This window comes from Apodemus sylvaticus, chromosome 7 (genome assembly GCF_947179515.1).
Source record: "Apodemus sylvaticus chromosome 7, mApoSyl1.1, whole genome shotgun sequence".
NCBI classification, from domain to species: Eukaryota; Metazoa; Chordata; class Mammalia; order Rodentia; family Muridae; genus Apodemus; species Apodemus sylvaticus.
The window spans coordinates 53,566,990-53,594,704 of NC_067478.1; the positions used below are offsets into that span (position 1 = coordinate 53,566,990).

The 27,715-nt window shown below is 45.1% G+C and overlaps 1 protein-coding gene across 1 annotated transcript; it reads left to right on the forward strand.

The window, feature by feature from the left end:
* Tmod2 (tropomodulin 2) lies at positions 1-27,045 on the forward strand. The gene is made up of 9 exons (XM_052189427.1): positions 1-156; positions 3,168-3,324; positions 8,222-8,344; positions 12,991-13,077; positions 14,810-14,940; positions 19,528-19,635; positions 24,048-24,191; positions 24,488-24,632; positions 27,005-27,045. The coding sequence occupies exons 1-9, from the start codon at positions 31-33 to the stop codon at positions 27,037-27,039; spliced, it is 1,056 nt and encodes a 351-aa protein (XP_052045387.1). The 5' UTR covers positions 1-30; the 3' UTR covers positions 27,040-27,045.
* Positions 27,046-27,715: the final 670 nt, after the last annotated feature.

A 27,715-nucleotide genomic window follows, 5' to 3' on the forward strand; every position in this document is an offset into this window, starting at 1 on the left:
GGTGTGTGAGAAAGGTGTATCTTGGAAACCATGGCGCTCCCCTTTCAAAAAGGGCTGGAGAAATACAAGAATATCGACGAGGATGAGCTTCTTGGCAAACTCTCAGAAGAGGAACTGAAACAGTTGGAAAATGTTCTAGATGACCTAGATCCCGAGGTTGGTGGCGTGCAGTGGGTGCTTAGTGAGAACACAGGAGCAAGGGGGTGGGCGGCTCCTGCCTTTGGCGCTCGCTGAAGTCCCCACAGCCCCAGTGCACAGACTTGCCTTCTTCCCCACTGCTGCTGAGCCATTTTTACACGTTCACAGCGAGCCCAAGAGCCACGACAGTGAGAAATGTCAAGTGTGTTTCTTAAAAACTAGTTCACTGTAAATACACAAAAGTGCTTTCCATTAGGAAGGTACTGTCTGATTTAGCCTGGGGCTTGGGGGAGCAAAGAAAACATATTTTACTAAGTAATTTCCAAGTGTCAGATCCTTTGCTGGGCCCAAGAGTCTTCGGGGAGACGGCATTAACTCTGCTTTATAAATAGAAGGTACACTTAACTAGAGTCCCACACTGGTAAATGTCTGAGGTGCTGTTGCAAACACTTGTGCAGTGTAGAGTTTCTTTTGGTTTTATTTTTTGAGACAGGGTCTCATGTACTCCAGGCTGGCCTGGAACTCATCATGGAGCTGAGGATGACCCACATGTCTGATCTTCCTGCCTCCATCTCCCAGGTGCTGGGATTACAGACATTTCTGCATGTTAGGGATTTCACCCATGGATTTCTATGTATGAGGGAAGCACTCTGCCCACTAAACCCCAGCCTCAGACCAATTTTGGGGTTTATTGATACAGGGTCTTGTAGCCTAGACAAGCTGCAAACTCACTATATAGATGAGGATGACCTGGAGTCCCTCCGGTCTTACCTCCCATGTGTCTGAATAGCAGACCTGGGACACCACACTAGACAGACCTTTTTTTTTTTTTAAAGGCAGCTCTCACTATATAGTCTTGTCTGGCCTGAAACTCACTATGTAGCCCAGGCTAGTCTCAAACTCATAGGCATCCACTTGCCTCTCTCTGCCTCCCAATTTCTGTGATTAAATACCTCTAAAACTATAACCAGCCCAGATTTTTTTTTTTAAAGATGGAGTCACACTATGTAGCTAAGGCTGGCCTGGAACTTATTAAATAGCCCAAGCTGGCCTCTTATGTGTTGACAACACCATGCCTGGCTTGATATCATTTTTTTTCTCAATTTGGTTTGTTTCTTTTTGTTTTGTTTTGTTGTTGTTGTTTGGGTTTTTTTTTGTCTGTGTGTTTTTTTGAGACAGGATCTCACATAGGAGAGACTGGCTTCAAGTTTATTATGTATGCAAGGAGAACATTGAAATTTCTATCATTTTACCTTCACCTCTAAAGCACAGAGATTATATGTGCTACCACAACTAGTATTATTTTATTCAAATATACAAAGAACTTGAAATTCTATGATAATGTATAGATGATTATCATAATACCAATTTCTAATATTTTTGTCAGTTCTTGGAAAGCTGGGTAGCTCTTTATAGTGTTTTGTTTGTGTGTTCTTCAGCCCTAACGACATTATCTTGAACTTAAAATTGGAACCATCCAAAATAGTGATTTAACTCTAAGGATGTAAGCAAATAAAATTATGTGGCATTTTTCAATACCAGATACTTTGGATATTTAGTTTATTTTTTTTAAGTATAAATTTAAGTATATACATATGGATAGATGGACTCTTGGGCTTAATCAGAACAGGTGGACATAATGCCATATGCCTATCATCCCAACACTTGGGTGGGGAGGAAGATTATAAGTTTGGGTGGAACCTGGGAAAAATAGTGAGTTCTAAGGCAGCATGGACTACAAAGGGAGACCTTGGCTTAAAAATCTAAAATACATTCAGGCATAGTGGTGCATTCCTTTAGTCCCAATACTTGGAAGATAGAGGTAGGCAGATTTCTGAGAGATCAAGGTAAGCCTGGTCTACATAGTGAGTTCCAGGTCAGACAGATAGGGCTACATGGTGAAACTTTGTCCAGAAAAGAAAGGAGGAGGGGCTCAGCAATTAGAAACAATGAATTCACAAAATTTTTAGGCAAATGGTTTGAGCTGGAAAATATCATCCTAAGTAAGGTAACCCAATCACAAAAGAATACACATGGAATGCAATCTCTGATAAGTGGATATTAATTAGCCCAGAAGCCCTGAATACCCAAGGCACAAATTGCATAACAAGTGACTCCCATGAAGAAGTATGGAGAGGGACCTGATCCTGGAAAGGATTGATCTAGCATCGGAAGGGAATATAAGGACAGAGAAAAAGGAGGGAGGTGATTGGAGAATGGATGGAGAAAAGAAGGTTTATGGGACATATGGGGAGGGGGGATCCGGGAAAGGGAAAATCATTTGGAATGTAAACAAAGAATATAGAAAATAAAAATAGTAAAAAAAAGAGTAAGTACAAAAAAAAAGAAAGAAAGAAAGGGGGGAGGGAAGGGAAGAGAGGGGAGGGGAAGGGAGGGGAAAGGAAGGGAAGGGGAGGGGAGGGGAAGGGAGGGGAGGGGAAAAGAAAAAGGAAGCAGACACACACACACAAAAAAAAATCTGAAACAGGAACTGGCCCTGTTGGCACATGATCTTAATCCCAGCACTCAAAAAACAGAGGCAGGAGGATCAGGAGTGGAGGCTAGCCTCAGTTACACAGTGAGTTTGAGGCCAGCCAGGGCTTCATGAGACTGTGTCCCAAAAAAGACAAATGAGTCTTACTTGGGCAGATATTGACACATATTTACTCTTGGTTATTTCTGGAGAAAACAGGTTAGAAGTGAGTGAGTATAGCATTCTCCCTGTGTGCACACCTGACCAAACCTAATCACGGTAGACACAGAAAACCCTTTTCCTTCCTCATTCTAGAAGGCAGCTATGGAGAGTCCAAGGCTGATACTTCTGTCACTGTGCTCCTTGAGGTGGTTGGGTCTCTTCCTAAGCAAAGGAGGTTAAAACATGCATGTCCCCAGAGCTGCCCTTGAGACCCCAGGTCTCAGCTGGTATAGGTGCCCCCTGCTTTTCCACTTACAGTCAGTGCAAAAGAGTAAAGAAACAACAAACCCAATCTAGTCAACGTCTTCCCTTCATCTCATATCTGTCTTCTCAGAGTGCAACCCTACCGGCTGGATTCCGACAGAAAGACCAGACCCAGAAAGCAGCCACTGGCCCATTTGACCGAGAACACCTGCTCATGTATCTGGAGAAAGAGGCTTTGGAACAGAAGGACAGGGAGGACTTTGTACCCTTCACAGGAGAAAAGAAAGGTAAGGTCCACAGACTACATGTCTTGGGACAGAATGGCCTTCACACATTGTGGCACTTCAGTCAAAGGAGCTGATCTGGGAATAGGAAATAAGCTTGTGAAGTGCACATGGTATTTTAGAACGCCATGGCTCCTAGATACACGTCCAACACCCAGAGTGAACTCTAGTAAATCACAGCTCATGGGTGATGACGATGGGTCTTCATGGTTCATTGGTTGTCACGAATGTCCCCACTATAGCATGGGGTATTAGCAGGGAGGTTTGGGGAGGCTATGATACATGAGAATTTTCTGCTCAACTTGATATGAACCTAAAGCTATTCTCAAAGTTAAAGTTCATTAGTTTAAAAGAGAAAAGCCGGGCAGGATGTGTAATTAAACGAATACAGGGGTTGAAATGGTTCTGCACTTAATTCTGTCAAAAAAATATATTTTCAAAGTCTGAAGGACAAAGACACATGCTCCATTATGTTCATAGCAGCCTTATTTATAATAGCCAGAAGCTGGAAAGAACCCAGATGCCCCTCAAAGGAGGAATGGATACAGAAAATGTGGTATATTTACACAATGGAATACTACTCAGCAATTAGAAACAATGAATTCACAAAATTTTTAGGCAAATGGTTTGATCTGGAAAATATCATCCTAAGTGAGGTAACCCAATCACAAAATAATACACATGGAATGCAATCTCTGATAAGTGGATATTAATTAGCCCGGAAGCCCTGAATACCCAAGGCACAAATCGCATAACAAATGACTCCCAGGAAGAAGTATGGAGAGGGTCCTGATCCTGGAAAGGACTGATCTAGCATTGGAGGGGAATATAAGGACAGAGGAAAAAAAGGAAGGAGGTGATTGGAGAATGGATGGAGAGAAGAAGGTTTATGGGACATATGGGGAGGGGGGATCCGGGAAAGGGGAAATCATTTGGAATGTAAACAATATAGAAAATAAAAATATTTAAAAAAAAAGTCTGAAGAAAAAGCATTGCAAACCTAAGAGTGCCTTACCTGAAAGAACTGCACAGGCAATGGTGTGTTTCCCTCAGCCTTTTGATCCATCAACTATGAGAGTCTAGGCAAGACCTTCCTGCTCCAGCCAGAGTGGTTAGAGCCCCATCCCCAACCCTAGAGGCTATGATGAAATGCATGGCATTCATTCTTATATTCACCAAGAACCTCCCCCGTGCAAAACTCAATGGCAGACCCTGGACCGCCAGGTATATAAGGTCTTGACCTGCCCTCAAGAGGATGGCTTGCCATCCAGGAAAAGGAACACAGGGGTTTGACTGGGAAGGCTATGAGGAGCAAGTCTGTGCCAGAACCCTATCTTTTCTCTCCTCTCTTCTCTCTCCCTCTCCTCCTTCTCCTCATCCTTTCCTCCCCATCCCCTCCCCTGCCCCCATCACTGTGTAGCCTAAAAGGATCCTAATTCACATCATCACAGACTTTACGCCCCTCCAATGCTGAAACTTCAAGCATGCTGCCTGCATAATTTCCTAAATCCTTGCCGCAGCCTGAGCATGGGTGTAGCTTCCACAGCCTCCTGCCTGCATCTCTCCTTTCCTTGCTAAGCCCCAGTCTGTATCTTTGTTTATTTTCCCAGGCTTGTCCAACTCAAGTTAGTTTTCTCCTCATCTCTCTGACCCACATCTACCCCTCTCCCCCCTTTTTAAATCAAGAGACTCTCAGCTAAATGCTAGGCCTTGTATTCTGTGTTAGTCAGGGTTTCTATTCCTGCACAAACATCATGACCAAGAAGCAAGTTGGGGAGAAAAGGGTTTATTGAGCTTACACTTCCATGCTGCTGTTCATCACTAAAGGAAGTCAGGACTGGAACTCAAGCAGGCCAGGAAGCAGGAGCTGATGCAGAGGCCATGGAGGGATGCTTCTTACTGGCTTGCTTCCTCTGGCTTGCTCAGCCTGCTCTCTTATAGAACCCAAGAATACCAGCCCAGAGATGGTACCACCTACAAGGGGCCCTCCCCCTTGGTCACTAAGAAAATGCCTCACACTTGGATCTCATGGAGGCACTTCCCCAACTGAAACTCCTTTCTCTGTGATAACTCCAGGCTGTGTCAAATTGACACACAAAACCAGCCAGTACATTTGACTCCTTGTCAGCTTGACACACAAACACATCACTATTAAGTCTCAAACCTTACTTTTTTATTCATCCCCAAGATCTAAATAACTTTAAAAGTCCCAGTCTTTACATATTAAAATTTCAATCCCTTTAAAAGGTCCAATATCTTTTAAAATTTAAAGTCTTTTAAAAATTCAAAATCTCTTTAACTGTGGGTTCCACTAAAATACTTACTTCCTTCAAGAGGGAAAAATATCAGGGCACAGTCACAATCAAAAGCAAAGTTCTAACTCCAATGGTTCAATGTCTGGGAGCCAACTCATGATCTTCCGGGCTCCTCCAAGGGCTTGGGTCACTTCTCCCACTCTGCCCTTTATAGCACACAGCTTGTCTTCTAGGCTCCAGCTGCCTGTACTCCACTGCTGCTGCTGTTCTTGGTGGTCATCTCATGGCACTGGCATCTCCAAAACACTGCTATCTTCCTCTGTAACTAGACTTCACCAACGGCCTCTAATAGGCTCTCTTCATGGTGCCAAGCCTCAACTCCTTTGTATGACCCCTTCAGTCCTGGGCCATCAATTCCAACTGAGGCTGCACCTTCACCATTGGTCTTCCATGGCCTCTCACAGTGCCGAGCCTCAGCTGCTCTTCATGACCCTTCATGCCTTCAAAACCGATATCACCTGGGTGACTCTTACACAGTACCAAGTCCAGCCACAGCACAAGGTACAACCATGGCTATTTCTGGAACACACTCTCTGTGCTCTCAGAAAACACTTCCCAGAAGATTTCACCTCAGTGATGCTGGTTTCTTCTTAATCACCGCTAATTTCTTAGCTCCAGCTAACCAGCATCAATAGTCCCAGTAACACAAAGGTTTGCTTTAGTGGTTCTGGTATCTTGTTAATCACAACTGATTCTTCAGCCCCAGCTAACCAAAACCATAGAATCTTCACAATCAAAACATGGCCCTGATAAGAGTCTTTAATCTTCCCTCTGAAATTTTACAAGCCAGGCCTCGATCTTCTATGCTGTTCTCAACATTATCGTCCAAGCTCCTACACAACATCCCACAGAGCTCTTAACACCGAATAGATTGTCTAGCCTAAAGTTCCAAAGTCTTTCCACAGTCCTACCCAAAACATGGTCAGGTTGTCACAGGAATACCCCACTACACTGGTACCAATTTGTCTTAGTCAGGGTTTCTATTCCTGTACAAACATCATGACCAAGAAGCAAGTTGGGGAGGAAAGGGTTTATTGAGCTTACACTTCCATGCTTGTTCATCACTAAAGGAAGTCAGGACTGGAACTCAAGCAGGTCAGGAAGCAGGAGCTGATGCAGAGGCCATAGAGGGATGTCTCTTACTGGCTTGCTTCCTCTGGCTTGCTCAGCCTGCTCTCTTATAGAACCCAAGAATACCAGCCCAGAGATGGTACCACCCACAAGGGGCCCTCCCCCCCTTGGTCACTAATTGTGAAAATGCCTCACAGTTGGATCTCATGGAGGCACTTCCCAACTGAAACTCCTTTCTCTGTGATAACTCCAGCCTGTGTCAAGTTGACACACAAAACCAGCCAGTACAGATTCCCTGACCCCTCTCTGTCATCACCCTTTTCCTACCATAGAGTGCCTACCTGAATAACCCCTGGGCTTTGCTTTCATAGCCCTGTGACTGTGTTTGTCATTTTGCTGGTTTACTTTGGTGGTTGTGTGGTACCTATATCAGCCTAAGAAACTGGGTGGATCTGAATGACAGGAAGGAGGCGCTCCTTCCTCTGAGCTCCAGTGAGGTGGTTTTTGAGCCTCTACTCAGTGGCCAGGAAAAGGGAGCACTCAGCAGGAGTCATCCTTGCCACTCCTGTGCTGTGCACCTGACGGGTCACTCACCACTGAGAAGGAAATTAAGAAAGCGGAGCTGATCAGTGATGAGTCAGGTTAACAGCCTCGGGTTACTATGGAATACGAGCTGTTTCTATGGTAACACAGTTGCTGTTGGACTTACCAAATTGTGACAAGCAAAAAGTATAATGTAAAAAATCTTCAATAAAATTCCCAAAATGCTATATAATGACAGAATAATAAAGGAGGAGGTTTTGTCATTTCTTCTCTAAATTGAGAAGCAGTGTCTAAGGCAAATTACCATCAGGTTGACCTCCAGGAGGCTTGTGGTGAAGGTAGGAGCTAGCAGAGTGTAAAAGATGCACACAGTTACCCAAGGAGACGGCCGGTGGGGTAGTTACCGTCACTGCCATGACAAAGTACCTGACTGAAGCAACTTAAGGAGGGATGGGTCTGTTTGGAGTCACAGTTCGAGAGTACAGTCCAATGTGCCATGCCTTCCCGGCAGCAGAGGCCTACAGCCGAGGCTCACTTTGCATCCATAGGCAGGAAACAGGTGGAACAGGGTTCTCACCTCACATTCTCCTTTTCATTCAAGCCTGGACCCCAGCCTACAGATTGGAGCCACCCGTAGATTAGAGCCACCCGTAGATTGGAGCTGCCAACAGTTTGGAGCTGCCCATAGATTGGAGCCTGTCAAGTTGGTGATAATAACTATCACCACTAGGAAGATGCTTAACTACTAAAGCGAGCTACAGGGAATTCTGTGTAGTAAAGGCAAGATTCCTGCCTTCTCATACTAGATTAGCCCCATCCCATCAGTTCAAGAGCCTCAAACGATACCAAACAGCTCAATGGTGTATGTCTTTAATGTCTATGTGGCATCTTCTGTTCAGTCTGCCAGCCCTACATACAAGGCAGTATGTACATACAAGCTCAGTTGTCTTTGTTTTTCTTCTAATTTCAAGGGAGAGTCTTTATCCCCAAGGAAAAGCCCGTAGAAACTCATAAAGAAGAGAAAGTGACTCTGGACCCAGAACTGGAGGAAGCCTTGGCCAGCGCCTCAGACACTGAACTCTATGACCTCGCAGGTGAGTTCCCAGGGCTGGCCCATGACCCCCATGTGACCCCCAGGAATGCACTCACTGCCCTGGTGCAAACCCCTGAGCTGCTGGTAGCTGTTGAGTACTGTGTGGCCAGAGTGGTAGCAGCCCTATCTGCAAGACTGGAGCCTGTGGCTGAGCAAGCCATGTTTTAGCCCATTCTCCTGTTCAGATGATTCCCATCCTACAAGATTCCTGTGAGGAACTGAGGAGAACTGAAGGAAATGGTATCCAGAGCTTAAAAGGAGAAAAATTGCAAACTAGGTGGGGTGACCCGTTCCTGAAATGGTAGCACTAGCACTCTAAAGGCTGAGGCAGGAGAATTATTTTGAGTTGGAGCCCTGCCAGGGCTACTGAATTGAGACCTTGTCTCAAAAAAAGGTAAACAAAATTAGAAATTAAAACTGAATAAAGTGATATCCTCTTCACACATTTATGGTCACATTTTTTTAAATTTATTTGTTTGGTTTTGGTTTTTGAGACATGGTTTCTCTGGGTAGCCCGGGCTGTCCTAGAACTTGCTCTGTAGACCATGCTGGCCTCAAACCCAGAGAGTCTTCTGCCTCTGCCACATGAGTGCTGAGGTTAAAGGCATATGCCACCACTGTCTGGCTTCAAGGTCACATTTCTATAGAGTTCTTGGTCTTCTTTACAATTGCCATTACAAGTTGACATATGCCAGGTCAGCTAGCCTTCTAGTTTCCTTAACAAATTGAAACATGACAACAACAACAGGATTGTTATTTTAATTGGCTTTACATGTAGTTTGGATTAGTTACTTTTCTGCTGCTATGACAAAACACCATGACAGAGGTGACTTATTGTGTTTAATTGAGAAAGTGTTTAATTGAGGCTATGGCTTCAGAGGGTTAGAGTCTGCCGGTGAAGCAGGGACATAGCAATGGGAACAGCTGAATACTCACATCTTGACCAAAAGCAGGAGGCAGAGAGAGTGCACAGAGAGAATCTTTTAAAACCTCAAAGCCTACCCCAGTGACACACCTTCTCTGATGAGGCCACACCTCCTAGTCCTTCCCAAACAGTTCCACCAGCTCTGGACCAAGTATTCAAATATGAGTCAATGATGACCATTAGCATCCAAAATACAATTAATGTAGAGATAAAAGGTTCAAATAATACAAAGGAAATTAAAAGCAAGCCTTTCCCCCAAATTAAGCCCTTTCTCTTAAAAAAAAAAAAAAAGTATGTGATGAGGGTAGGTGAGCAACATGGAAAGCTCTAGAGTAGCACAGGCTACATGGTAAGACTCTGACTTAAAAACCTAGGCCAAGGAGCTAGAGAGATGGCTCAGCGGTTAAGAGCACTGACTGCTCTTCCTTAGGTCCTGAATTCAAATCCCAGCAACCACATGGTGGCTCACAACCATCTGTAACAAGCAAGATCTGATGCCCTCTTCTGGAGTGTCTGAAGATAGCTACAGTGAACTTACATATAATAATAAATAAATCTTTAAAAGAAAAAAACCTAGGCCAAGAGTGAGTGTGGTAGTTTATGTTCTTAATTCCCACAACTCAAGAGATGGAGGCAGGAAGCTCAGGAGTCCTGCCTAATCTCAGAAGACAGCTTTATGTGGGTTCTGAGGATCAAACTCAGACCATCAGGATTGCCTTGTGGAATGGCAAGTACCTTTTCTTGCTGAGCCCCAAGCCCCGCCTGCCTCTGCCCTCCCCCATTGGGATCACGGATGCACTCCTCCACACCGATGTGCATCTCTTTCTTACTTAAGTTCTGGGATTCTAACCCATGTCCTTGAGCTTTCCAGGCAAGTATTTTACCAATTTTTAGCTGCCTCCCAGCCCCAGAACTCTGATTCTTATTCCCCTAGAAAATGTAGGTAGGCGTCAATCTCCTTCTTGTGAGAAGGCCTGCCCTGCCTTATTCCCATACGTCTTCCATCTCCATACAGTCTTCATCCATCTCTGATGGACTCAGCAGAGGACCTCAGGTTCATGTCGGAGGGTCTGTCAGAGGTCTCTGTAGCATCTGACTCACCTCATGAGGAAGGCGTTTCCCAGTACCTGGGCATCCAGGCCCTGTGGTTACTATGGAGAGATCCCTCCGTGGTTACTGCTTTTCCCAAGGGTTGTCTCACAGGTTTTACTGGAATTGCCCTAAGGAAGAACTCAGGGTGGGACTTTGATTCCCAGAAAACACCTGAGAAAGGAGAAAGAAAAAAAGCAATCATTCTGGTGACACTTGACCCTGGAATCCATGTAATAAATCCAGGGAGATAATAGAAGAGACCTGCCTTTGTTCTCCTCACTCGGCCAAACAGACACTCCCTAAGAACTCTGTGGGGATGAAAATCAAGCAGCTTCCTCTCAAGGGTGGGTCATTTTAGATGACTGGGAATAACCTGTAAGCCGAGGACTCCCAGCAACTGAGGGAGGCCTGAGGAGCGTTGTCTGTGCTGGTGTAGAAGGCAGCGAGTAGAAAGACAAGCAATTCAGAGAGGCCGCAGCGGCCCTTCTTTTTCTCCTTTCTTTCCGTCATGAGGTAGTGCCTGGCACATTCAGAGCAGCAAGGCTTCCCCCTCAGTGAATGCTCTGAGGAAACTCACTCACAGAAAGCCCTGTCCATGCTTCCCTATTGTAGCCACTAATCAAGTTAACAATCAATTGGGATTAATGAGGAGGCTGACTCAGTGGGCATTCAATGGCTTCCCAAATCACACAGGATGTGGCAGTCAGGGTTCAAACTCAGTGTGCTCCACATATCCCCTCTTAACTCCGTGATTATTGTTGTTATTCTATTTCCAGTGCCAGGGATTGAACCCACGGCTTTAGGCATGGTAGACGGCCACTCTACCACTTAGTTATAGCCCCAGAACCTCACTATGGTAGTACACTGTCTAAGCTGGCCCTGAACTCTGGAACTGTCTGTATAGCCCCAAACTGACCTCAGGGAATCCTTTGGCTTCTCAAGTGCAAGTCACACACCTACCTCTAACTCCTGTTCCTCTTTTCTCCTTGTAACCATGGCTGTCCTGGAACTCACTCTGTAGACCAGACTGGTCTCGAACTCAAAGATCCACCTGCCTCTGCCTCCTGGGAGGCCCAACCTCGCAGGTGTGCACAACCACTGCCTGGCCTAACTCCTCTTCTTCCTGGCTTAACCACTGACCCTTCCCTGCTGGCTGCCTCCCTTCTACAATGTAGCTTATAGTCGATCCAGTCAGGCCTTTAGTGGCCTGTGCTTCTCTCTTATAATTTCATGAGAAGGGAAATCTGTTTCACCCTGCCCAGGACCACCCATAGTTTCGCTCCCTGCATGGTGCGAGTTCCATGTAACATTGGGCACTAAGACCTCGATATGCTCAGCTGGCTTTCTAGTTCTGATAGCCCTTCCCTTCTTTCCCAAAGGGAAAGAAAAGACAACTCCTTTTTCTACTGAAAAATGATCACAATCTTTCTGGTCTAACCTGTTGGGGGGGGGGAACAACACAATAATCTATATCACATAAGATCTTTGAAATTTGTAGACTCCATCAGACTTACTGGTACAGTATTAATCTTAATACTCGGGAGGCAGAAGAGAGCAGGTCTAAGGCCAGCCTGGTCTACATGATGCCCAGGCTAGACAGGGTTATATCGTGAGACTTTAAACAAAACAAAATCCTTAGGTTGAATTCCACCTTTTTTTATTTTACAGATAAGAAAAGTGAATGGAGGTGGGTGTGGTGGCACCTACTCCCAGACACTGCAGAGGCAGGAGGATCACACTGAGTCTGAGGTCAGCCTATCCTACGAGGGAGTTCCAGGCTGTTCTGGCCAATAAGGCAAGGACCCTGAAACAAAATAACAGCAACAAAACAAAGAGAGCTGAATGCAGAGTCTGCTTAACTAGGGCAATCTTCTAGGGCCACCCCCCTTTTTTTCTTTTTTTGCTGTGATAAGATACTCTGAACAAAAGCAGTTCAGGAGGGAAGGGTCTGTTCGTCTTACCTTGCCAGGTTACAGGTTCCAAGGAGTCGTCAAAACAGGGACTTAAGCCTCTAGTCACATCACATCCACAGCCAACAGCAGAGAGAAGGAAACACATAGATGCAGCTGCTTCTGTGCAGATGGCTTCCTTCACACTCGCACACTCCAGGGCCCAGTGCATGACATGGTGCTGCTCAAAATGGGCTGGATCTTTCAGCATCAGAAATAATCAACACACACACACACACGCACACGCACACGCACGCGCACGCACACGCACACGCACACGCACACACACACACGTCACACTCTCACACACAGAGAGACAGTGTAATCTAGATAATTCCTCATTAAGACTCTCAGTTAGTTAAGACTAACTAGCAGAGGGACGTCCGCAGCATTTCAGTGATTGGAAGACATGGCTGCACAGTTGTTTCTCAGCTCCTAATGATGCTGCACATTTAGCCACACAGAGACCTGTAAAGCTACTGACAGTCCTGGGAGGATTTTTAGCAGTAAGTTATTGGATGCTGTGCACACACCACACGCCTCGCCAGGAAAGGGGACCTGGAGACTTTCTTCTGTATTTAAAAAAAAAAAGTTCTTTCTCTTTGCAAACTAACAACGCGGCCATCCTAATCCATGTTTCAAAACTTCCTGCTTGTCACTGTTACCTGTGGTTTCTTTCAGCTGTCCTCGGCGTCCACAATTTGCTCAACAATCCAAAGTTTGATGAAGAAACAACCAATGGCAAAGGTCGCAAGGGGCCTGTGAGGAGTAAGTTGACGAGGGATCTGGGAACGTGGGATGCTTCAGGGCCACTGTCTGGTGCCTGTGGGAGGGAGAGCTTCTAGAAGTCAGTGGGCTCTGAGCAACCGAACTAGGTGAAGCTGATGCTGGGCACTCTGACTGGCAGAACACACAGAACCACGGCACACACATGCACAGCCGGAAAACAAAATTCCTGATATGCTTGCAGAGGCAGCTCAAAATGCAAAGGACGTTTTCTGTTCCAAAGGATATTTTGTCCATGAGGGAAGCTTGGCTGCATCCCCTTTTCTATTCCAGTGTCTTCTTGACTTGATTATGGACGCTGGTCGTTGAGCTCCACATGCCCACTTCCCCCAGAAAGCAAGAAGGATGCCCTGGCACAGACAGGCCGCAGTCTCCTGTCCTCTTCATCACCTGCTGGATGTCAGGAACATTCTGGGCATATGTAGAGAGATCTTTTCCAGAGGATCTTATTCAGAGGAATCTGTTGGCCTTTGTTTGCACTGTGAGATCTAAGTGGACACAGATCCTGGCTTCTGGATAAATCATTTATTATTCCCTCTCATGGAGACTTCAGAGATACTACTCAGTCTCAGTAGCGTCCTATTTACTCGGTTAGCTATTAAGAAGAGGTCTTGTTACTTAGCTTAGGATGGCCCCCAACTCCTGTCTCCCAGGATCCTCCTCCCTCAGCTTCCTGAGTGCTGAGACCATAAATGTGTTGCTGATGTGTAAGGGCTTTCTTTACATTAGAATATTAATCCTTTGTATATTGCATGTACTCCAATTATAGTCTGATAAATTAGCATGTGTTATTTTATTGTTATAATTTGGGTTTTGTTTGTTTTAAGACAGGTCTGAAATTCATATGTAGCCCAGGTTGGCCTCAAACTCATGATCCTCCTGACTCACTCTCCTAAATCCTAGTATTGAAGACATATACTGCTATACTATATCTGGCTCTAGTAGTTTATTTATTTGTTTGTTTATTTGTATGTGTATAAGTGGGCTTTTTAATATCATGTATATATAGTGACCATATGCATATCCAGTACCCAAGGAAAACAGAAGAGAGTTTCAGATCCCTAAAACTGGACTTACTCATGTCTGTGAGATACCACGAGGGTGCTTAGATCCGAACTCCAGACCCCTACAAAAGTAGCAAGTGCTGTTAACTGCTGAGCCCTGTTTTCAGCCCCCAGTATTGTTTCTGCAATGCCTTTCATTCTTCTTTCCCATTCCTTGGCCTTTCCATATCTTTATCAAAACTAGAGATGCAAAATGGAAATTGGAGGAGGGCCGCAGTCAAGAAGCCAAAGAGGTGTTAACATTTAGGAGCTGGGGAAAGAGGCACAGCTCAGTACTAGAACAGAACCAGGTCCTGGGTTCAAGTCTTAGCATCACACAAGATTTTTAAAAAAGGATTTGGGGGATGAAGAGTCTCATCATGGTGGCCATCTTTGCATCTCAGAAGCTATGGTCTGGTGCAGACAGTGTGGAGAAGTCCATATGGTACAGCAGTGAGCGCCAGTGGGTAAGATATGCTGCATGGTGGCTGAAAAGCATCTGCCTTCCAAACTGACTCAGCCGCACCACTGCTCAGGGAGAACAAACTTACTGTGGTTCACATTGGGGGGTTGGACTCTACATTAAAGAATGGTGCTTTCCGGGGACGCCATCTCTAGTTTGATAGAGGACCTCTTGCACTTTCTCTTATAAACTAAAACTTGTGTTTTAGATGTCGTCAAAGGTGAAAAGGCCAAACCGGTATTCGAGGAGCCACCGAACCCCACAAATGTGGAAGCAAGCCTGCAGCAGATGAAGGCCAACGACCCCAGCCTGCAGGAGGTCAACCTCAACAACATTAAGGTCCGTCACTTCCAGTACCTCCTGGCTAAGCCTGGCATCCCAGAGCCGGCTGGACGTCACTGCCTGCCTGCTTTCACACTGGCTTGTGATCCTTTCAAGTCACTAATTTCAGACAGAATAGTCTAGTCAAAAGAAATGGGTCTATAAGAAGAGTAATTTCTAGAGCTTTTTGAAAAGATTCATAGATCTCAGGCCAAACAAAGGACATTGTGCCTGATGCTAAATAACCACATCAACTTTTCTTTTTCTTTCTTTCTTTCTTTCTTTCTTTCTTTCTTTCTTTCTTTCTTTCTTTCTTTTCTTCCTCTGTTTCTTTCTTTTTCTTTCTTTTATTTTCCTTCTTTCACTTTCTTTCTTTCATGTTCGTGTGTGTGTGTGTGTGTGTGTGTGTGTGTGTGTCTGCTACAGCAGTCTACCACTTAGCTGTATCCCCCAGCCCCCTCACACCATTTCAAGTGTCGGAAATGTCAGAGTAACTTAGAAGGGTAGTTGGCACAGGCTCCCAAGTAAGACTGCAGTGAAGCTGCCAGTCAAGGCTAAGGTATCCAAAGGATCCACTTCTAAGATGGCATACCCATGCAGTTGTGGGCAAGAGAGCTCATTTTCCCGCCACATGGGCCACTCTTTGGGGCTACTTGAGTGTTCTCACATAACCACATCTGGCTTTCCCCAAAGATAGTGACCCCAGAGTGAAAAAGGTCAAGAAGCCAAAGGTTCAGTGGTTAGAAGCAATTGCTTCTCTTGCAGAGTACCCAAGTTCAGTTCTCTGCACACACATCAAGTGCCTCACAACCACCTGTAACTCCAGATCCAAGGGATCCAACACATCTGGCCTCTCTGGGTACCCATACTACATGTGTGCCCCTCGACAACACACATAGTATTTTCCATGACCTGGTGTCTGAAGACACAGACTGTCATTCCCACCTTGTTCTTTTTGGTGATAAGTCTTGCTGTTGCCACTCTGGTTAGCAGTGTAAACCTAAAAATAAGATAGACTGAAGATAAGATAGACACGGCAGCCAACTTTATTCGGAGCATCAGACAATTTGTACTCTGAGGGCCAAGAAGAGTCACCTGAGTGAAGTACAGAGTCACAAGGACAAGAAGCATGTGGCAAAACACATTTGTTTCCATGGAAGCATATAAATAAATAACAGTAGCTGGTCATAATGAATAATCTAAAGTAGACTCACTCCTAACCAATACACCTGGGAGAGGCACAAGAGCACATTCCAGGAACAATCCATATTATAAAGAAACAGATTACACACTCTTGTTTTCTTGGAGCTTTCTCACAGGGCTTCAGAAATCTCACCCAGCTTTGTTCATGGGCCGCCTTCTGACATCATGCTATTGAAGGAAGAGAAGGAGACAAGTGGAGCATGAACAAATATGAATTACCTATGGCCTAATTTATTCATTCTCTTCAGTTGGCTGTTTGATGACTTGGTTAGCAAGTTTGAGACAAGGTTTCAGTGTGTTGCCAAGACTGGCTTTAAACTCTTCAAACTCAATATGTAAACAAGGCTGATTTCAAATTCCCCATCCTCCAGCCTCTACCTCCCTAAAGATTAGGTACAGGTTTGTTTGGTCGGTTCTTATTGAGCAGATCCCTAGCATTTAATATTATTTCTAATAAGCTCCTTCTTCTTTCTTTTTATTTATTCTTCTCTCAAACAAGATATCCTGACTGCCGGCTCCCTTCCCTTTCTTTGTTCCTCCCAGATCCACTGCTTCTCCATTTCCCTTCAGAAAAGAACACTCCTGAAGAGTTATCAACTGAACCCGACATAACAAGATGCACAAGACTAGTCATAAGCGCTCATGTCAAGGCTGGATGAGGCAACCCAGTAGGAGGGAAAGGGTTCAGCAAGCAGACAAAAAGCCAGAGAGACCCCAACTCCAACTGTTAGGAATCTCACAAAAATGTCAAGCTAAACAACCGCAGCATATATGCAGAGGGCCTGACACAGATTCATGTAGCTCTGTTTAGTTGTTTCTGTAGGTCCTACGGTCTTTCTTCTGTGAGGTCTCCAAGCTCTGCCTGATGTTTGACTGTGGGTCCCTGTATCTGCATCTGCTCCCATCAGCTGCCAGAGAAGCCTCTTGCCTCTCTTATAAAGGCTGGGCTAGGCAGTGATCTTTGAGTACAGCAGTATATCATTAGAAATCATTTCATTGGCTTGTCTGGGGTTTTTTGTGTTGTTTGTGTTGTTTGTTTGTTTGTTTGTTTGTTTGTTTTTTGCTGGTCTTGTTTGGTTCTACCCTAGATCTCTGGGCATCTAACTTCCAGTTCCTGGCTATCTAGGCAGTTTTGGGCATGGGCTCCCTGGCCTGGTGTGAGCCTCAAGTTAGACCACCCATTAGTTGGCCACTCCCACAAGCTCTGAGCCACCATTGCCCCAGCACATCTTTCAGGCAGGACAGGTTGTAACATGTCAAAGGTTTGTGGCTGGATGGGTGTCCCAGTCCCACCACTATAAGCTTGCCTGGTTACAGATGGCTGGTTCAGGCTCTGAATCCTCCATTACTGGGCCCTCGCTAGGGTCACCCTCATAGGTCCTAGGAAGTTTCCACTGTACTAAGTTTCCACATTGTCCCCCACAATGTCCCCAATTCCAGTTATCTTTCCCATACTCTTTCTCTCCATCCCGTACCCCCTGACCAGATCCCTCCTGTTTTTAACTATGTGTATAGGTGTCTTAAGTGGGTAGGTGCACATGAGTGAAGTTGCCTGTGGAGGCCAAGAAGGGTGTTGGATCCAGGAGCTGGAATTATAGGCAGTTGTGAGCTACCCAACATGGATGCTGGGGACTGAACTCAGGTCCTCTGCAAGAGTAGCAAGTGCTGTTCACTGATGAGCTGTAACCCGTCCAGCGGGTCAGTTATTCCAGGGTTCCAAAGGGGTGCTACCTGAGGGTCAAAGGCGGGGAGAGAGAGAAGGAGGCCAAGCACCAAGAAAGACAGTCAGTCTGGATTATGTCAAAGCCTCGTTTAATGTTCTGGGGTACACAGGTTTTAAGGCTTTCAGGAGGGGCGTACCCCAAGGCAAGGACAAAGGAAGGAAGGGCAATCTAGCAGTTTCAGCAGGAAGAGATAAGGGTCCTCCGTTGGAGACAACAGGTGTTTGCACAGGCCGGAGCCTGCCGCAGTTATCTCAGGACTTCCTTCCACCGCAATTACTGGAGTCGGAGGGTGTTGATGCAGGCAGGACCATTCTGCAGTTATCTCGAGACAATGGCTAAACCAATGCCCGCGGGAGAGGCTCTTGTTTGCTTATCTCAGGGCCTTTGCCCTGTCAGCCAAAGTGAGGGTCTCTAATGGCTTCCCACAATGAGCCGTCTCTCCAGCCCCAATAATATTGTTTTTATTGAGTGTGCATTATGTGTTATATCATTGGCTACTGAAAATTCAGTATCTCATTTGCTCCTCAGTGAGAATCGAGGAGATTAAGTTGCTAGGGTCACTCAGCTTAGGCATCATGCAGACTGGCTCTTGTCTGGTGCTGCCCCTTGCTGCTTATTTCTGCAGTGTATGTGATTTATAAGAAAGAGGCCACATATACATCCATGCGTTGAAAGCTCTCATAAAATACAATTAATAAATCTAAAAATAAAAAGAAAGGAATACCAACAAATGTGTTAGCTCATACCTTTATATCCAAAGGACTCGCTCCCAGCGTGGCACTTCCATGTGGCCGTGGCCATGCACAGGAGACCTCGCTCTGTAGGGACACGGCCTTGTAGAGGTGGAAACAGGGAGTCCCGTGAGTTCAAGGGAGCTTTGGCAACCTAGTGAATGAAACTGAGGTCAGATTGAAGCCAGCCGGGGTTCCAAGAGACCCCGTTAAGATCCATCCAGTCTTCACTTAGAATGTTATGGTAAGAGACCAACACTGACCACGTGCTGGCAGCATAGTGTGGTAAGCCCCAAGCGGTTATGGAATCGTGGGAAAGGAAAAATCTGAAGCTGCCTTGGAGAACTCATAAACCAGAGAGGAAATCATTCAGGCGGCTCTTCAGAGGTGGAGAAAGCCGGGCAGTGGTGGCGCACACCTGTAATCCCAGCACTCTGGGAGGCAGAGGCAGGTGAATTTCTCAGTTCAAGCCTGGTCTTCAGAGTGAGTTCCAGGACAGCCAGGGCTATACAGAGAAACCGTGTCTCGGAAAACAAAAACAAAATCAGAGGTGGAGAAAAAGACAACAAGAGTTTTTAGGCCAAGGAGAAAAGCATATCTTAAGGGTATGTGTGTGAGAGGCAATGATTGTTAGCCTGCCCTAGATTATAGGACAGAAAGAAAAAGAAAAATCTTTTGAGTTGCATTCTCTTAATGAGCACTAGGAGGCGCTATTCACTCAGAATAGCTTAGTTATCACACATGGATTTTTTTAAAAAAGAGAGAGGGGATATGTAATCAGCCATCTAAATACAAAGTTGCAGGGGACTTGCCAATGGTGGAGCTCAGTACCAGAGCACATGCTTAGTACATATGAAGCCTTGTGTCCAATCAAAAGTGAAAACAGTTGAGGGTGCGTGAGAGTACAGTGTGAATAGTTCCTAACTAACCCTGTCTTCTATGCTTAGAACATTCCAATTCCAACCCTGAAGGAATTTGCAAAGGCTCTGGAGACCAACACCCATGTGGAGAAGTTCAGCCTGGCTGCAACCCGCAGCAACGACCCTGTGGCCCTTGTAAGTGAGACTTGAAACACCATATGAAGTCATTTAATTCCCTGGCGACTCTTTCTTTATTTTTAGGTTTTTCTTATTGTTTAAGATTAGCTGGCTTAGCTTTTTGTCATTTTGAGATAGGATCTTGCTGTGTGGCCTGGGTTTTGAACTCACTATGTGTCTTGGACTGATCTTGAATTCCCAGTAATCCTCCTGCCTCCGCTTGCCTAGTGCTGAAATTTCAGGCATGAAATCACCATTCCTTGCTAATTTATTTTGTCAATTGAAAGTCTTAGGTCTGATCAACTTAATCTAACAAACTTATGGTCCCGAGGCCCAGGCCGAGAACCTACACTGCAAACACATTGGCTTAAGTGGATTCTTGTCAGCGCTGTACTTTCCAAACAAGAACAAGACAGGCGTCTTGGCATTTAACTAAATAAATATTTAGAGTTTGTTCTGTGTTAAGAAAAACCATTCTGAAACTTTCCCCCCTACGGCAACTTTCTGTAGCAGCCATTAGATGTTATGATCCCCCAAAAGTTACTTGAACCTGGCACATATAAAAAACATCAGAGTGTGTTTTATCTTAATCTTTATGCACATTAATAAGCCAAGCATAGTTTAAATAACCAAAAATAGTGAAACATTCCATTTGACATTCAGTTAATTCAAGTATGGAAAGAAAAATAATAACCAAAACCCCTCATCCTTTTATGCATTTGGGGTAATATAGCCAAAGAAGAAAGCTACTTAGCCTAGGTAAATACTGTCACCGCCTTAGCTTCCTCTTGTCTGCTTGGCTTATTACAAGCTGCTCTCCTAGGGACTCCGTGAATACAGCTCTGACCATTAAGCTTTGCACACGTAGCTCACCCAGCCATCCCTCACCACCCCAAGTATGTGCTGTTGTTAGTTCCCGCAATAACAGTAACAGACGAGAGGTTAGATTATCCCAGGTGTGGCAAGTAATGACAGCCAAGAATCACCTCCAGGGCTTTCCGGTTCCATTATGCTGAATTCACACCCACAGCCCCGCTGTTGTTGATAGGGTCTCTGGGATTCAACTGAGAGTTTACAACACTGGCCACTCACTCTCAAATCAAACTAGAAAAACTAAGGTTTTGTATGATGGTTCGATTTAAAGTAACAGTCTTAGGAGAGATGATGGCTCAGCGGGTATAAATGCTTGCAGCGTTTCCAGAGGACCTGAGTTGATTCAAAGTACCCACTTCAGACAACTCACAAGTGCTCGTAACTCTGGCTGGGGGGGGGGGGCATCTGATGTTCTCTTCTGGCATCCCTGGTACCTCATATACATGGTACACAGGCATACATTCAGGCAAAACACCCATGTGCATAAAATAAAAATAAACTCCAAAAAAAAAAAGTATATATAGACACACCTGGGCGTGTAGATGTAACTTAGCTATAATGAGGTATTCCACATTCTTTTATTCCTATAATGTCTGTGAAATGCATGGTGTGTTTTATATTTGTTTGTTTGTTTGTTTATTGTTTTTTTTTTTCGAGACAGGGTTTCCCTGGCTGTCCTGGAACTCATTCTGTAGACCAGGCTGGCTTCGAACTCAGAAATCTGCCTGCCTCTGCCTCCCAAGTGCTGGGATTAAAGGCGTGCGCCACCACTGCCCGACCATGTTTTATATTTATATCAGATCAAACTAGCTGGTTTTCAAAGGTTTAGTAGCTACATTTCTTTATATTTCTTGTGGCTACCGTTTGGTTAGCAGTGAAGCTATGTATGTTAGGTTCTGTTTGTTAGATTTCAAAGATTTTAATTTTTAATTAAATGTGTGTGTGTGTGTGTGTGTGAGAGAGAGAGAGAGAGAGAGAGAGAGAGAGAGAGAGAGAGAGAGAGAGAGAGAGTGAGTTCAGGTGTCCTTGAATTTCAGGAGAGGGTATGTGGACCCCTGGTGCTGGAGTTACAGGTGTTTGTGAGCTGCCTGAGGTGGGTACTGGGAGTTGAACTTGGGTCTTCTCCAAGAACAGCATGTGCTCCAAACTGCTAAGCCATCTTTTTAGTCCCAGGAAATTATAGTTTTGTATAATCCCATAGAGTGCAGAAAGCAAATCTTTTCTTGAGGCATGTATTTCTGCTGTAATCATTGATATAACCCTGAGGGAACCATCTCTATGTTTTTCTGACACTGCTGTCTATCCCAGCACATGGAATAAATGCTCAGTTACTTGCTGAACTTGAGTGAACGTGGATATAATAACTCCAAGTTGTTCTTGGCTGCATAGGCTCCATTTCAGTTTGAGAAAAACTGTTTTCTGAAGTTTAAGATGAAGTGGCGTGATCCTGACTGCCTGCCAGGAGGTTGTGCAAGTTTCCATAAAGAACCAATTGCTCTGAAGTTTCCTTATTCTGGGACTGAAAGTTAACACCAAAGCATGGTGTGTCCCACAAGGAAAGGCTTGTGGGCCATGCTCTGATTAAAATGGGTATATTTGATCAAGTACTAAATGGATCATGGTGGCCTATGTCTCTAATCCCATCACATGGGAAGCAGAGGCAGGTGAATATCTGAGTTCAAGGCCAGCCTAATCTACAGATGTGTTCCAGGATAGCCAGGGCTACACAGAGAAACCTTGTCTCAAAACTAACAACAACACAACAATAAAACAACAGTGACAGGCACCTGTTGACTAAATGCCCCTCGAATGGCCTAGTTGGCCATGCCATCGGCCTGTGTCCCTTCACTTTCAGCTCCAACACCTGTCAGCACACAGGATTTTTTATTGTGTCCCAGTGATTCTCAGCTCAAGAGCTCTTTTCCTCCCAGGGCACACTGTCAGTGGCTCGAGATGTTTGGGGTTATGATGAGGACATTTGCTACTGGTATTTGTAAAGTCTCAGAAGCCCGAGAGGCTGCTAAGGGGAAACCCATGGCAAAGAAATCTCCAGGCCCAGATCTTAGCCTTGCAGAGGTTGAGTCTCAGGTGGATTCCTTCTCTTCCTTCCTTCTCTCTTAACTGCCATTACAATAATTAAGATAGTTTAGGGCTTCCTTGGTCCACTCCCTAGAAGCAATCAGTATTAGCAATTTGTTTCTCATTCTTCCACTTATTGTCTTTATGACTTTAATTAAAGTGGCTGCCAATCTCAGCTGTTCATGCCCTTGTGGAGCAGAAGGCCAGGTCTCAGCCCTAGAGATCCTGTTGATGTTCATCTGTGTGTGTGTGTGTGTGTGTGTGTGTGTGTGTGTGTGTGTGTGTGTGTGTGTGTAAATGTTATCTATATGTGTGTGTACATGTGCATCTACATATGTGTATCTAAGTGAGTATATGCCTAAGTGTGGGTGCTCATGGAGGCCAGAAGCGGGTGTTGGATCCCTTGGAGCTAGACCTGCCCGGGAGCCTCTCCATGCTGGATGTCTTCATGATTGAACAGCAAGTGCTCTGAGCCACTGAACCATCCCTCCAGCCCCAAGTCTATGCAAATGCTTAAAACTTGTTCATACTGAGACACCTTTAAACTATTATTAAAATGTCTTCTTTTAGGGGCTACATAGAGTCAACTCTTGAGGGGTACAAACAGGAAGATCAACACTTTCTGGCCAGTCTCAGTTACACAGCAAGTTCAAGGACAGCCTGGGCTACCTCAGAGTCTATATTCACACACACACAGAGAGAGACAGAGACAGAGACAGAGGCAGAGAGAGACAGAGAAAAACAGAAACAGAGACAGAGACAGAGACAGAGACAGAGACAGAGAGGGGGGCTAGAGAGATGATGGCTCAGTGTTTAAGAGAACTGGCTGTTCTTCCTGAGTTTTTGTTCCCAGCATCTACATGGTGCTCACAACTGTCCAGTTGACGATCCAACTTCCTCTTCTGGTGTCGCTAAGCCCAAGCACATACATAGTGCACAGACATATATGTAGGCAAAACACGCATACATTAAAAAGTAAAATTAAAAATAAGAAAAAACATCCAGCCACACACACCACGTGGATGCTGGGAATCCGATCCAGCTCTTCCGGAAGAGCGGCCGGCACTCAGAACGGCTGAGCAGTCTCTCTCCAACTTCGGCTACGCTATTTTAATTTTTTGTTTGGTTTGGTTTTCTTGTTTTGTTTTTGGGGGTTTTGTTTGGTTGTTTTGTTTTGTTTTATTTTGTTTTGAGGCAGGGTTTCTCTGTGTAGCCCTGGCTATCCTGGAATTCACTCTGTAGACCAGGCTGGCCTACTCAGAGATCTGCCTGCTTCTGCCTCCTGAGTGCTGAGATTATAGGCATGTGCCTGTCACTCTTTTAGTTTTTAATTATAGTTCAAGATTTTAATTTTACTTAGAGATGAAAATATGACTTAATGAATGTTTTCTTTAAGTGCTATAAGACAATCTATTTCTTTCATTTGGGAGAGAGATGCTCATGTTTAGAAGCCCTGATGACTGTTTCCATACACTAAGGCCTTTGCAGAGATGCTGAGAGTCAACAAGACCCTGAAAAGTTTAAACGTAGAATCCAACTTTATCACCGGTACCGGCATCCTGGCCCTGGTGGAGGCGCTGCGGGAGAATGACACCTTGACAGAGATCAAGATTGACAACCAGGTATAGAGGGGGTGGGGTGAAGCTCAAAGCTCTCTGTGGACTTGATAGGATCTCCTGGCTTTCCTATGAATCCTAACCGCTTCTGGCTCATGGAACACATGCTCTCTCTATCTCTCTCTCTCTCTCTCTCTCTCTCTCTCTCTCTCTCTCTCTCTCTCCCTTCCTCCCTCCTTCTTTCCCTCCCTCTCTCTTTGGGAAGGTTGGGGAGGTAGCCATGTAGTTTTCCCCTGTAGCTAACTGTTTCCTTTCCCTTCCTGTTTAATCCCATGTATATGCATGTGTGTACCCACAACCAGAGGCAGCAGTTGGGAACCGCTGTGGAGATGGAGATCGCCCAGATGCTGGAGGAGAACTCCAGGATCCTCAAGTTTGGGTACCAGTTTACCAAGCAAGGGCCACGGACAAGAGTGGCAGCTGCCATCACAAAAAATAATGACTTGGGTAAGGCAGATGTGATCTGTGCTGGTGACATCTTCCCACTTCAGAGGCAGCTTCTCAGATACCATGTCACTGGGCTTGGTGGCACTACTAGGTAGTCATGGCAACCCTGGGTCTTCAAGGCTTCAGTGTAGTATTGTTTTAGGTGAGCTCTAATCTGTCTTAGCTCTGCTTGATTTCCGTGTCTTGGCCTCCCCTCTCCTCCTTCCACATCGATGGTACTCTCTCTGTTAGGCACGGCCATAGCATCTCAGGTTCCTGTGGTCGGGTTCTGATGGTGCTTTCTTCAATACTCAGGCCTAACTCTGGACACATGAACATGCCTGTACTGTACTGACAGAGCTACCAGTCAGGCCTCTCTTTACCTCCCTGTGCTGTTATACTTTGGGGGAGGATCCACATTGTTTCTTCTGTTAGGATGAGATGGGGCACATCACAGTGAAAAGGAGGTCAGTCACAGTGTAGAAGGATGGGACAGAATGGGAAGGCTTGGTCTGGAGACATCTCAGCTACCTGGAGTGGCATCGCCAAGGGACACCTGCGACTGGACAAGTCCACTTGACAGCCAGGTAGCAACAGGCTTGAGTCCCTTTTTTGAGGTTTGGGAACAGTGTGTGAGACCTTGGACAAGGGAGAGACACTGACAGGACATAGGGCTGAATTTGCCCACGGACTATGGAGAATGAGTAAGACCTATGACCCAGCAGGAGGCTTTGGGAAAGGATGGAGACAACTAGAGATGCCTAGGAAACAAACCATGCCACATTGGAATCTGAACAGCCCAGACAACAAAACAAACAAACAAACAAACAAACAGGTAAGGCAAGATTTTAGAAGTGTTGATAGTAAGTCCCATGCCTAGGAACAGCCACTCTGGGTGTCTCCTTTGTCATGTCCCACGGCTTGGGCTACTGAAAGTATCAAGATAGAGAGGACTTTGGACAAGATACCCGTTGGCCAAATCCAGGAAGCTTCCATAAGCCTCATTCTATCAACCAAAAGAGCCTGCCGGCCAGGAAGTGAAAGGAGAAGAAAAGGGTTGCAGAAATAGGAATGCAGTTGGGTGTGGTGGTGTGTGCCTGTAAGTCCATCATCCAAGAGGTTAACAGAAATATCTTGGTTGAAGACCAGCCTGGGCTATGCAATTAGACCTTATTGGAGGAGGATGGAATCGGGCAACTTTTTAAAAAATATTTATTTATTTTATGTATATGAATGTTTAGTTTGCATGTATATCTGTGCACCATTTGCATGTCCGGTGCCTCCAAGTTCAGAGGGAGCATCAGTTCACCTGGAACTAGAGTTATGGCTGGTTATAGACAGTTGTGTGCATGCTGGGAATTGAATCCAGGTCCTCTGCAAGGAACAAGTGCTCTTAACTACCAAGCCATCTCTCCAGCCCCCCAAATCAGGCAATCTTTGATTTCCAGTACTGTCTTGAAGGAACCTCAATCTCTGATTTTGCCTGTGGTCCAAAACCACTCTCTCTCTTTTTTTAAGGCCAATATTTAGGAGTTTGTTTGTTTTCAGACAGAATCATACTATCTTTCCCAAGCTGACCTGGAATTCAACTATGTAGCCCAGGCTGTCCTCCAATCCTTCATTCTCCTGCCTCAGCCTCCAGAATACAAATGATTGCAGGTGTACTCCTCCATATCGAAGACTTGAGAGTTTTTAAACAAGATGAGCTTTAGGATCAGGGCTTCTGTTTATTAATGCTTGGTCTCCGGCTACAATCAGAGATGCTGGGTATGGCTGTGTCCACTTGGGGACTTCACAAAGGCCAGAGGGTGACTGAACTGCACAGAAGACAAGAGGATGCCCTGTGTGTAAATTCCCATGAAAATATTTAGCATTTCACTACTCTGTGGACTGTCCTTACCTGATTACTCCACATGGAGCCGTTCTCACATTCAAGTTCCCAGTTACCAGACATAGCTTTATTTAAATGTGGAATTCCTCCACATGCTAGATTATTTTTGCCAGTTCCATCTATTGCCATAGTTCACTGAATGTTGGAATCTAAGATGATTTATGCCCTCTGGTGTGTGGCATAGAGCTTTGTGGGATGAATACAATCCTGCAGAACAGAGGTTCTCAACCCGTGGGTCACAACCCCCACAGGGGTCACATATCAGATACCTGCATATCAGATGATACAAGATATTTACATTGTGATTCCAGAACAACAGCCAAATTACAGTTATGAAGTAGCAATAAAATAATTGTATGGTTGGGGGGGGTCAGCACAACAGGAAGAACTGTGTTAAAGGGTTGCAGCGTTCAGAAGGCTGACAACTCTGCTCTAGAGTGATTTTAAAGACTATCCTTTTCTTCTATTTGTCTTTTACAATTTTTCTCTCTCTCCTACCTAGTTCGCAAGAAGAGAGTTGAAGGAGAGAGGAGGTAAACCTCCAGTCAAAGAGGTGAAGTCTCACCAAGCAGCCATCCAAAAAAAAAAAACAAACCCAAACTCCTCCTCTTCTCCACGGGACCATTTTATCCAAGGCTGTTCATTTCCGTTAACCATATCCGTCATAATCTTAGCTGTCACTCCTTTTCAGCACTACTTACTTACCTGAGGTCCTGAAATATGCGTAGCAGTTTGCCTTGCTCCTGGACACACCTGGTGGCTTGCACAAGTAAGGTGATACAGATCTTAGACAGTGGCAACGCTGGAGATGATCTTAACCACTTTCATATTAGGTTGTCTCGCTTTCTTACATGAACATGTTTTTAGCCACGAGAAGGGACTTGGCGTGTAGCTTGTGTTTGTAGCTGATTACATAGTGGAGCCTATCTCTGTTTACATGCATTGCTTTGAGCTAGGCTGAGTACATAAGAAGTGTGTGCTACTGACCACAGAAGGAGTTAGTATTGCCAATCTTTCACAAATTCTCCGTTAATTCCAGAAAGAAAAAAAAAGTGTCTCTACATGCATATATCCAACTGAGAACTGGTCAGGGGGATCCTCCTTAGAAAGCACTTTAGCTAGCATTAGCAAAGGGACTGCTCAGTACCCCGTAAGTATATTAGTAACTCACACACCTACCTTTACTGGCTATTAAACATGAATTAAACATACT

Coding starts and splice junctions, on each gene's coding strand:
- Tmod2 (XM_052189427.1), top strand. CDS start 31: ATGGCGCTCCCCTTTCAAAAAGGGCTGGAGAAATACAAGAATATCGAC. Junction 8,345..12,990: donor TGAACTCTATGACCTCGCAG/GTGAGTTCCCAG, acceptor GGTTTCTTTCAG/CTGTCCTCGGCGTCCACAAT. Junction 14,941..19,527: donor TCAACCTCAACAACATTAAG/GTCCGTCACTTC, acceptor TTCTATGCTTAG/AACATTCCAATTCCAACCCT.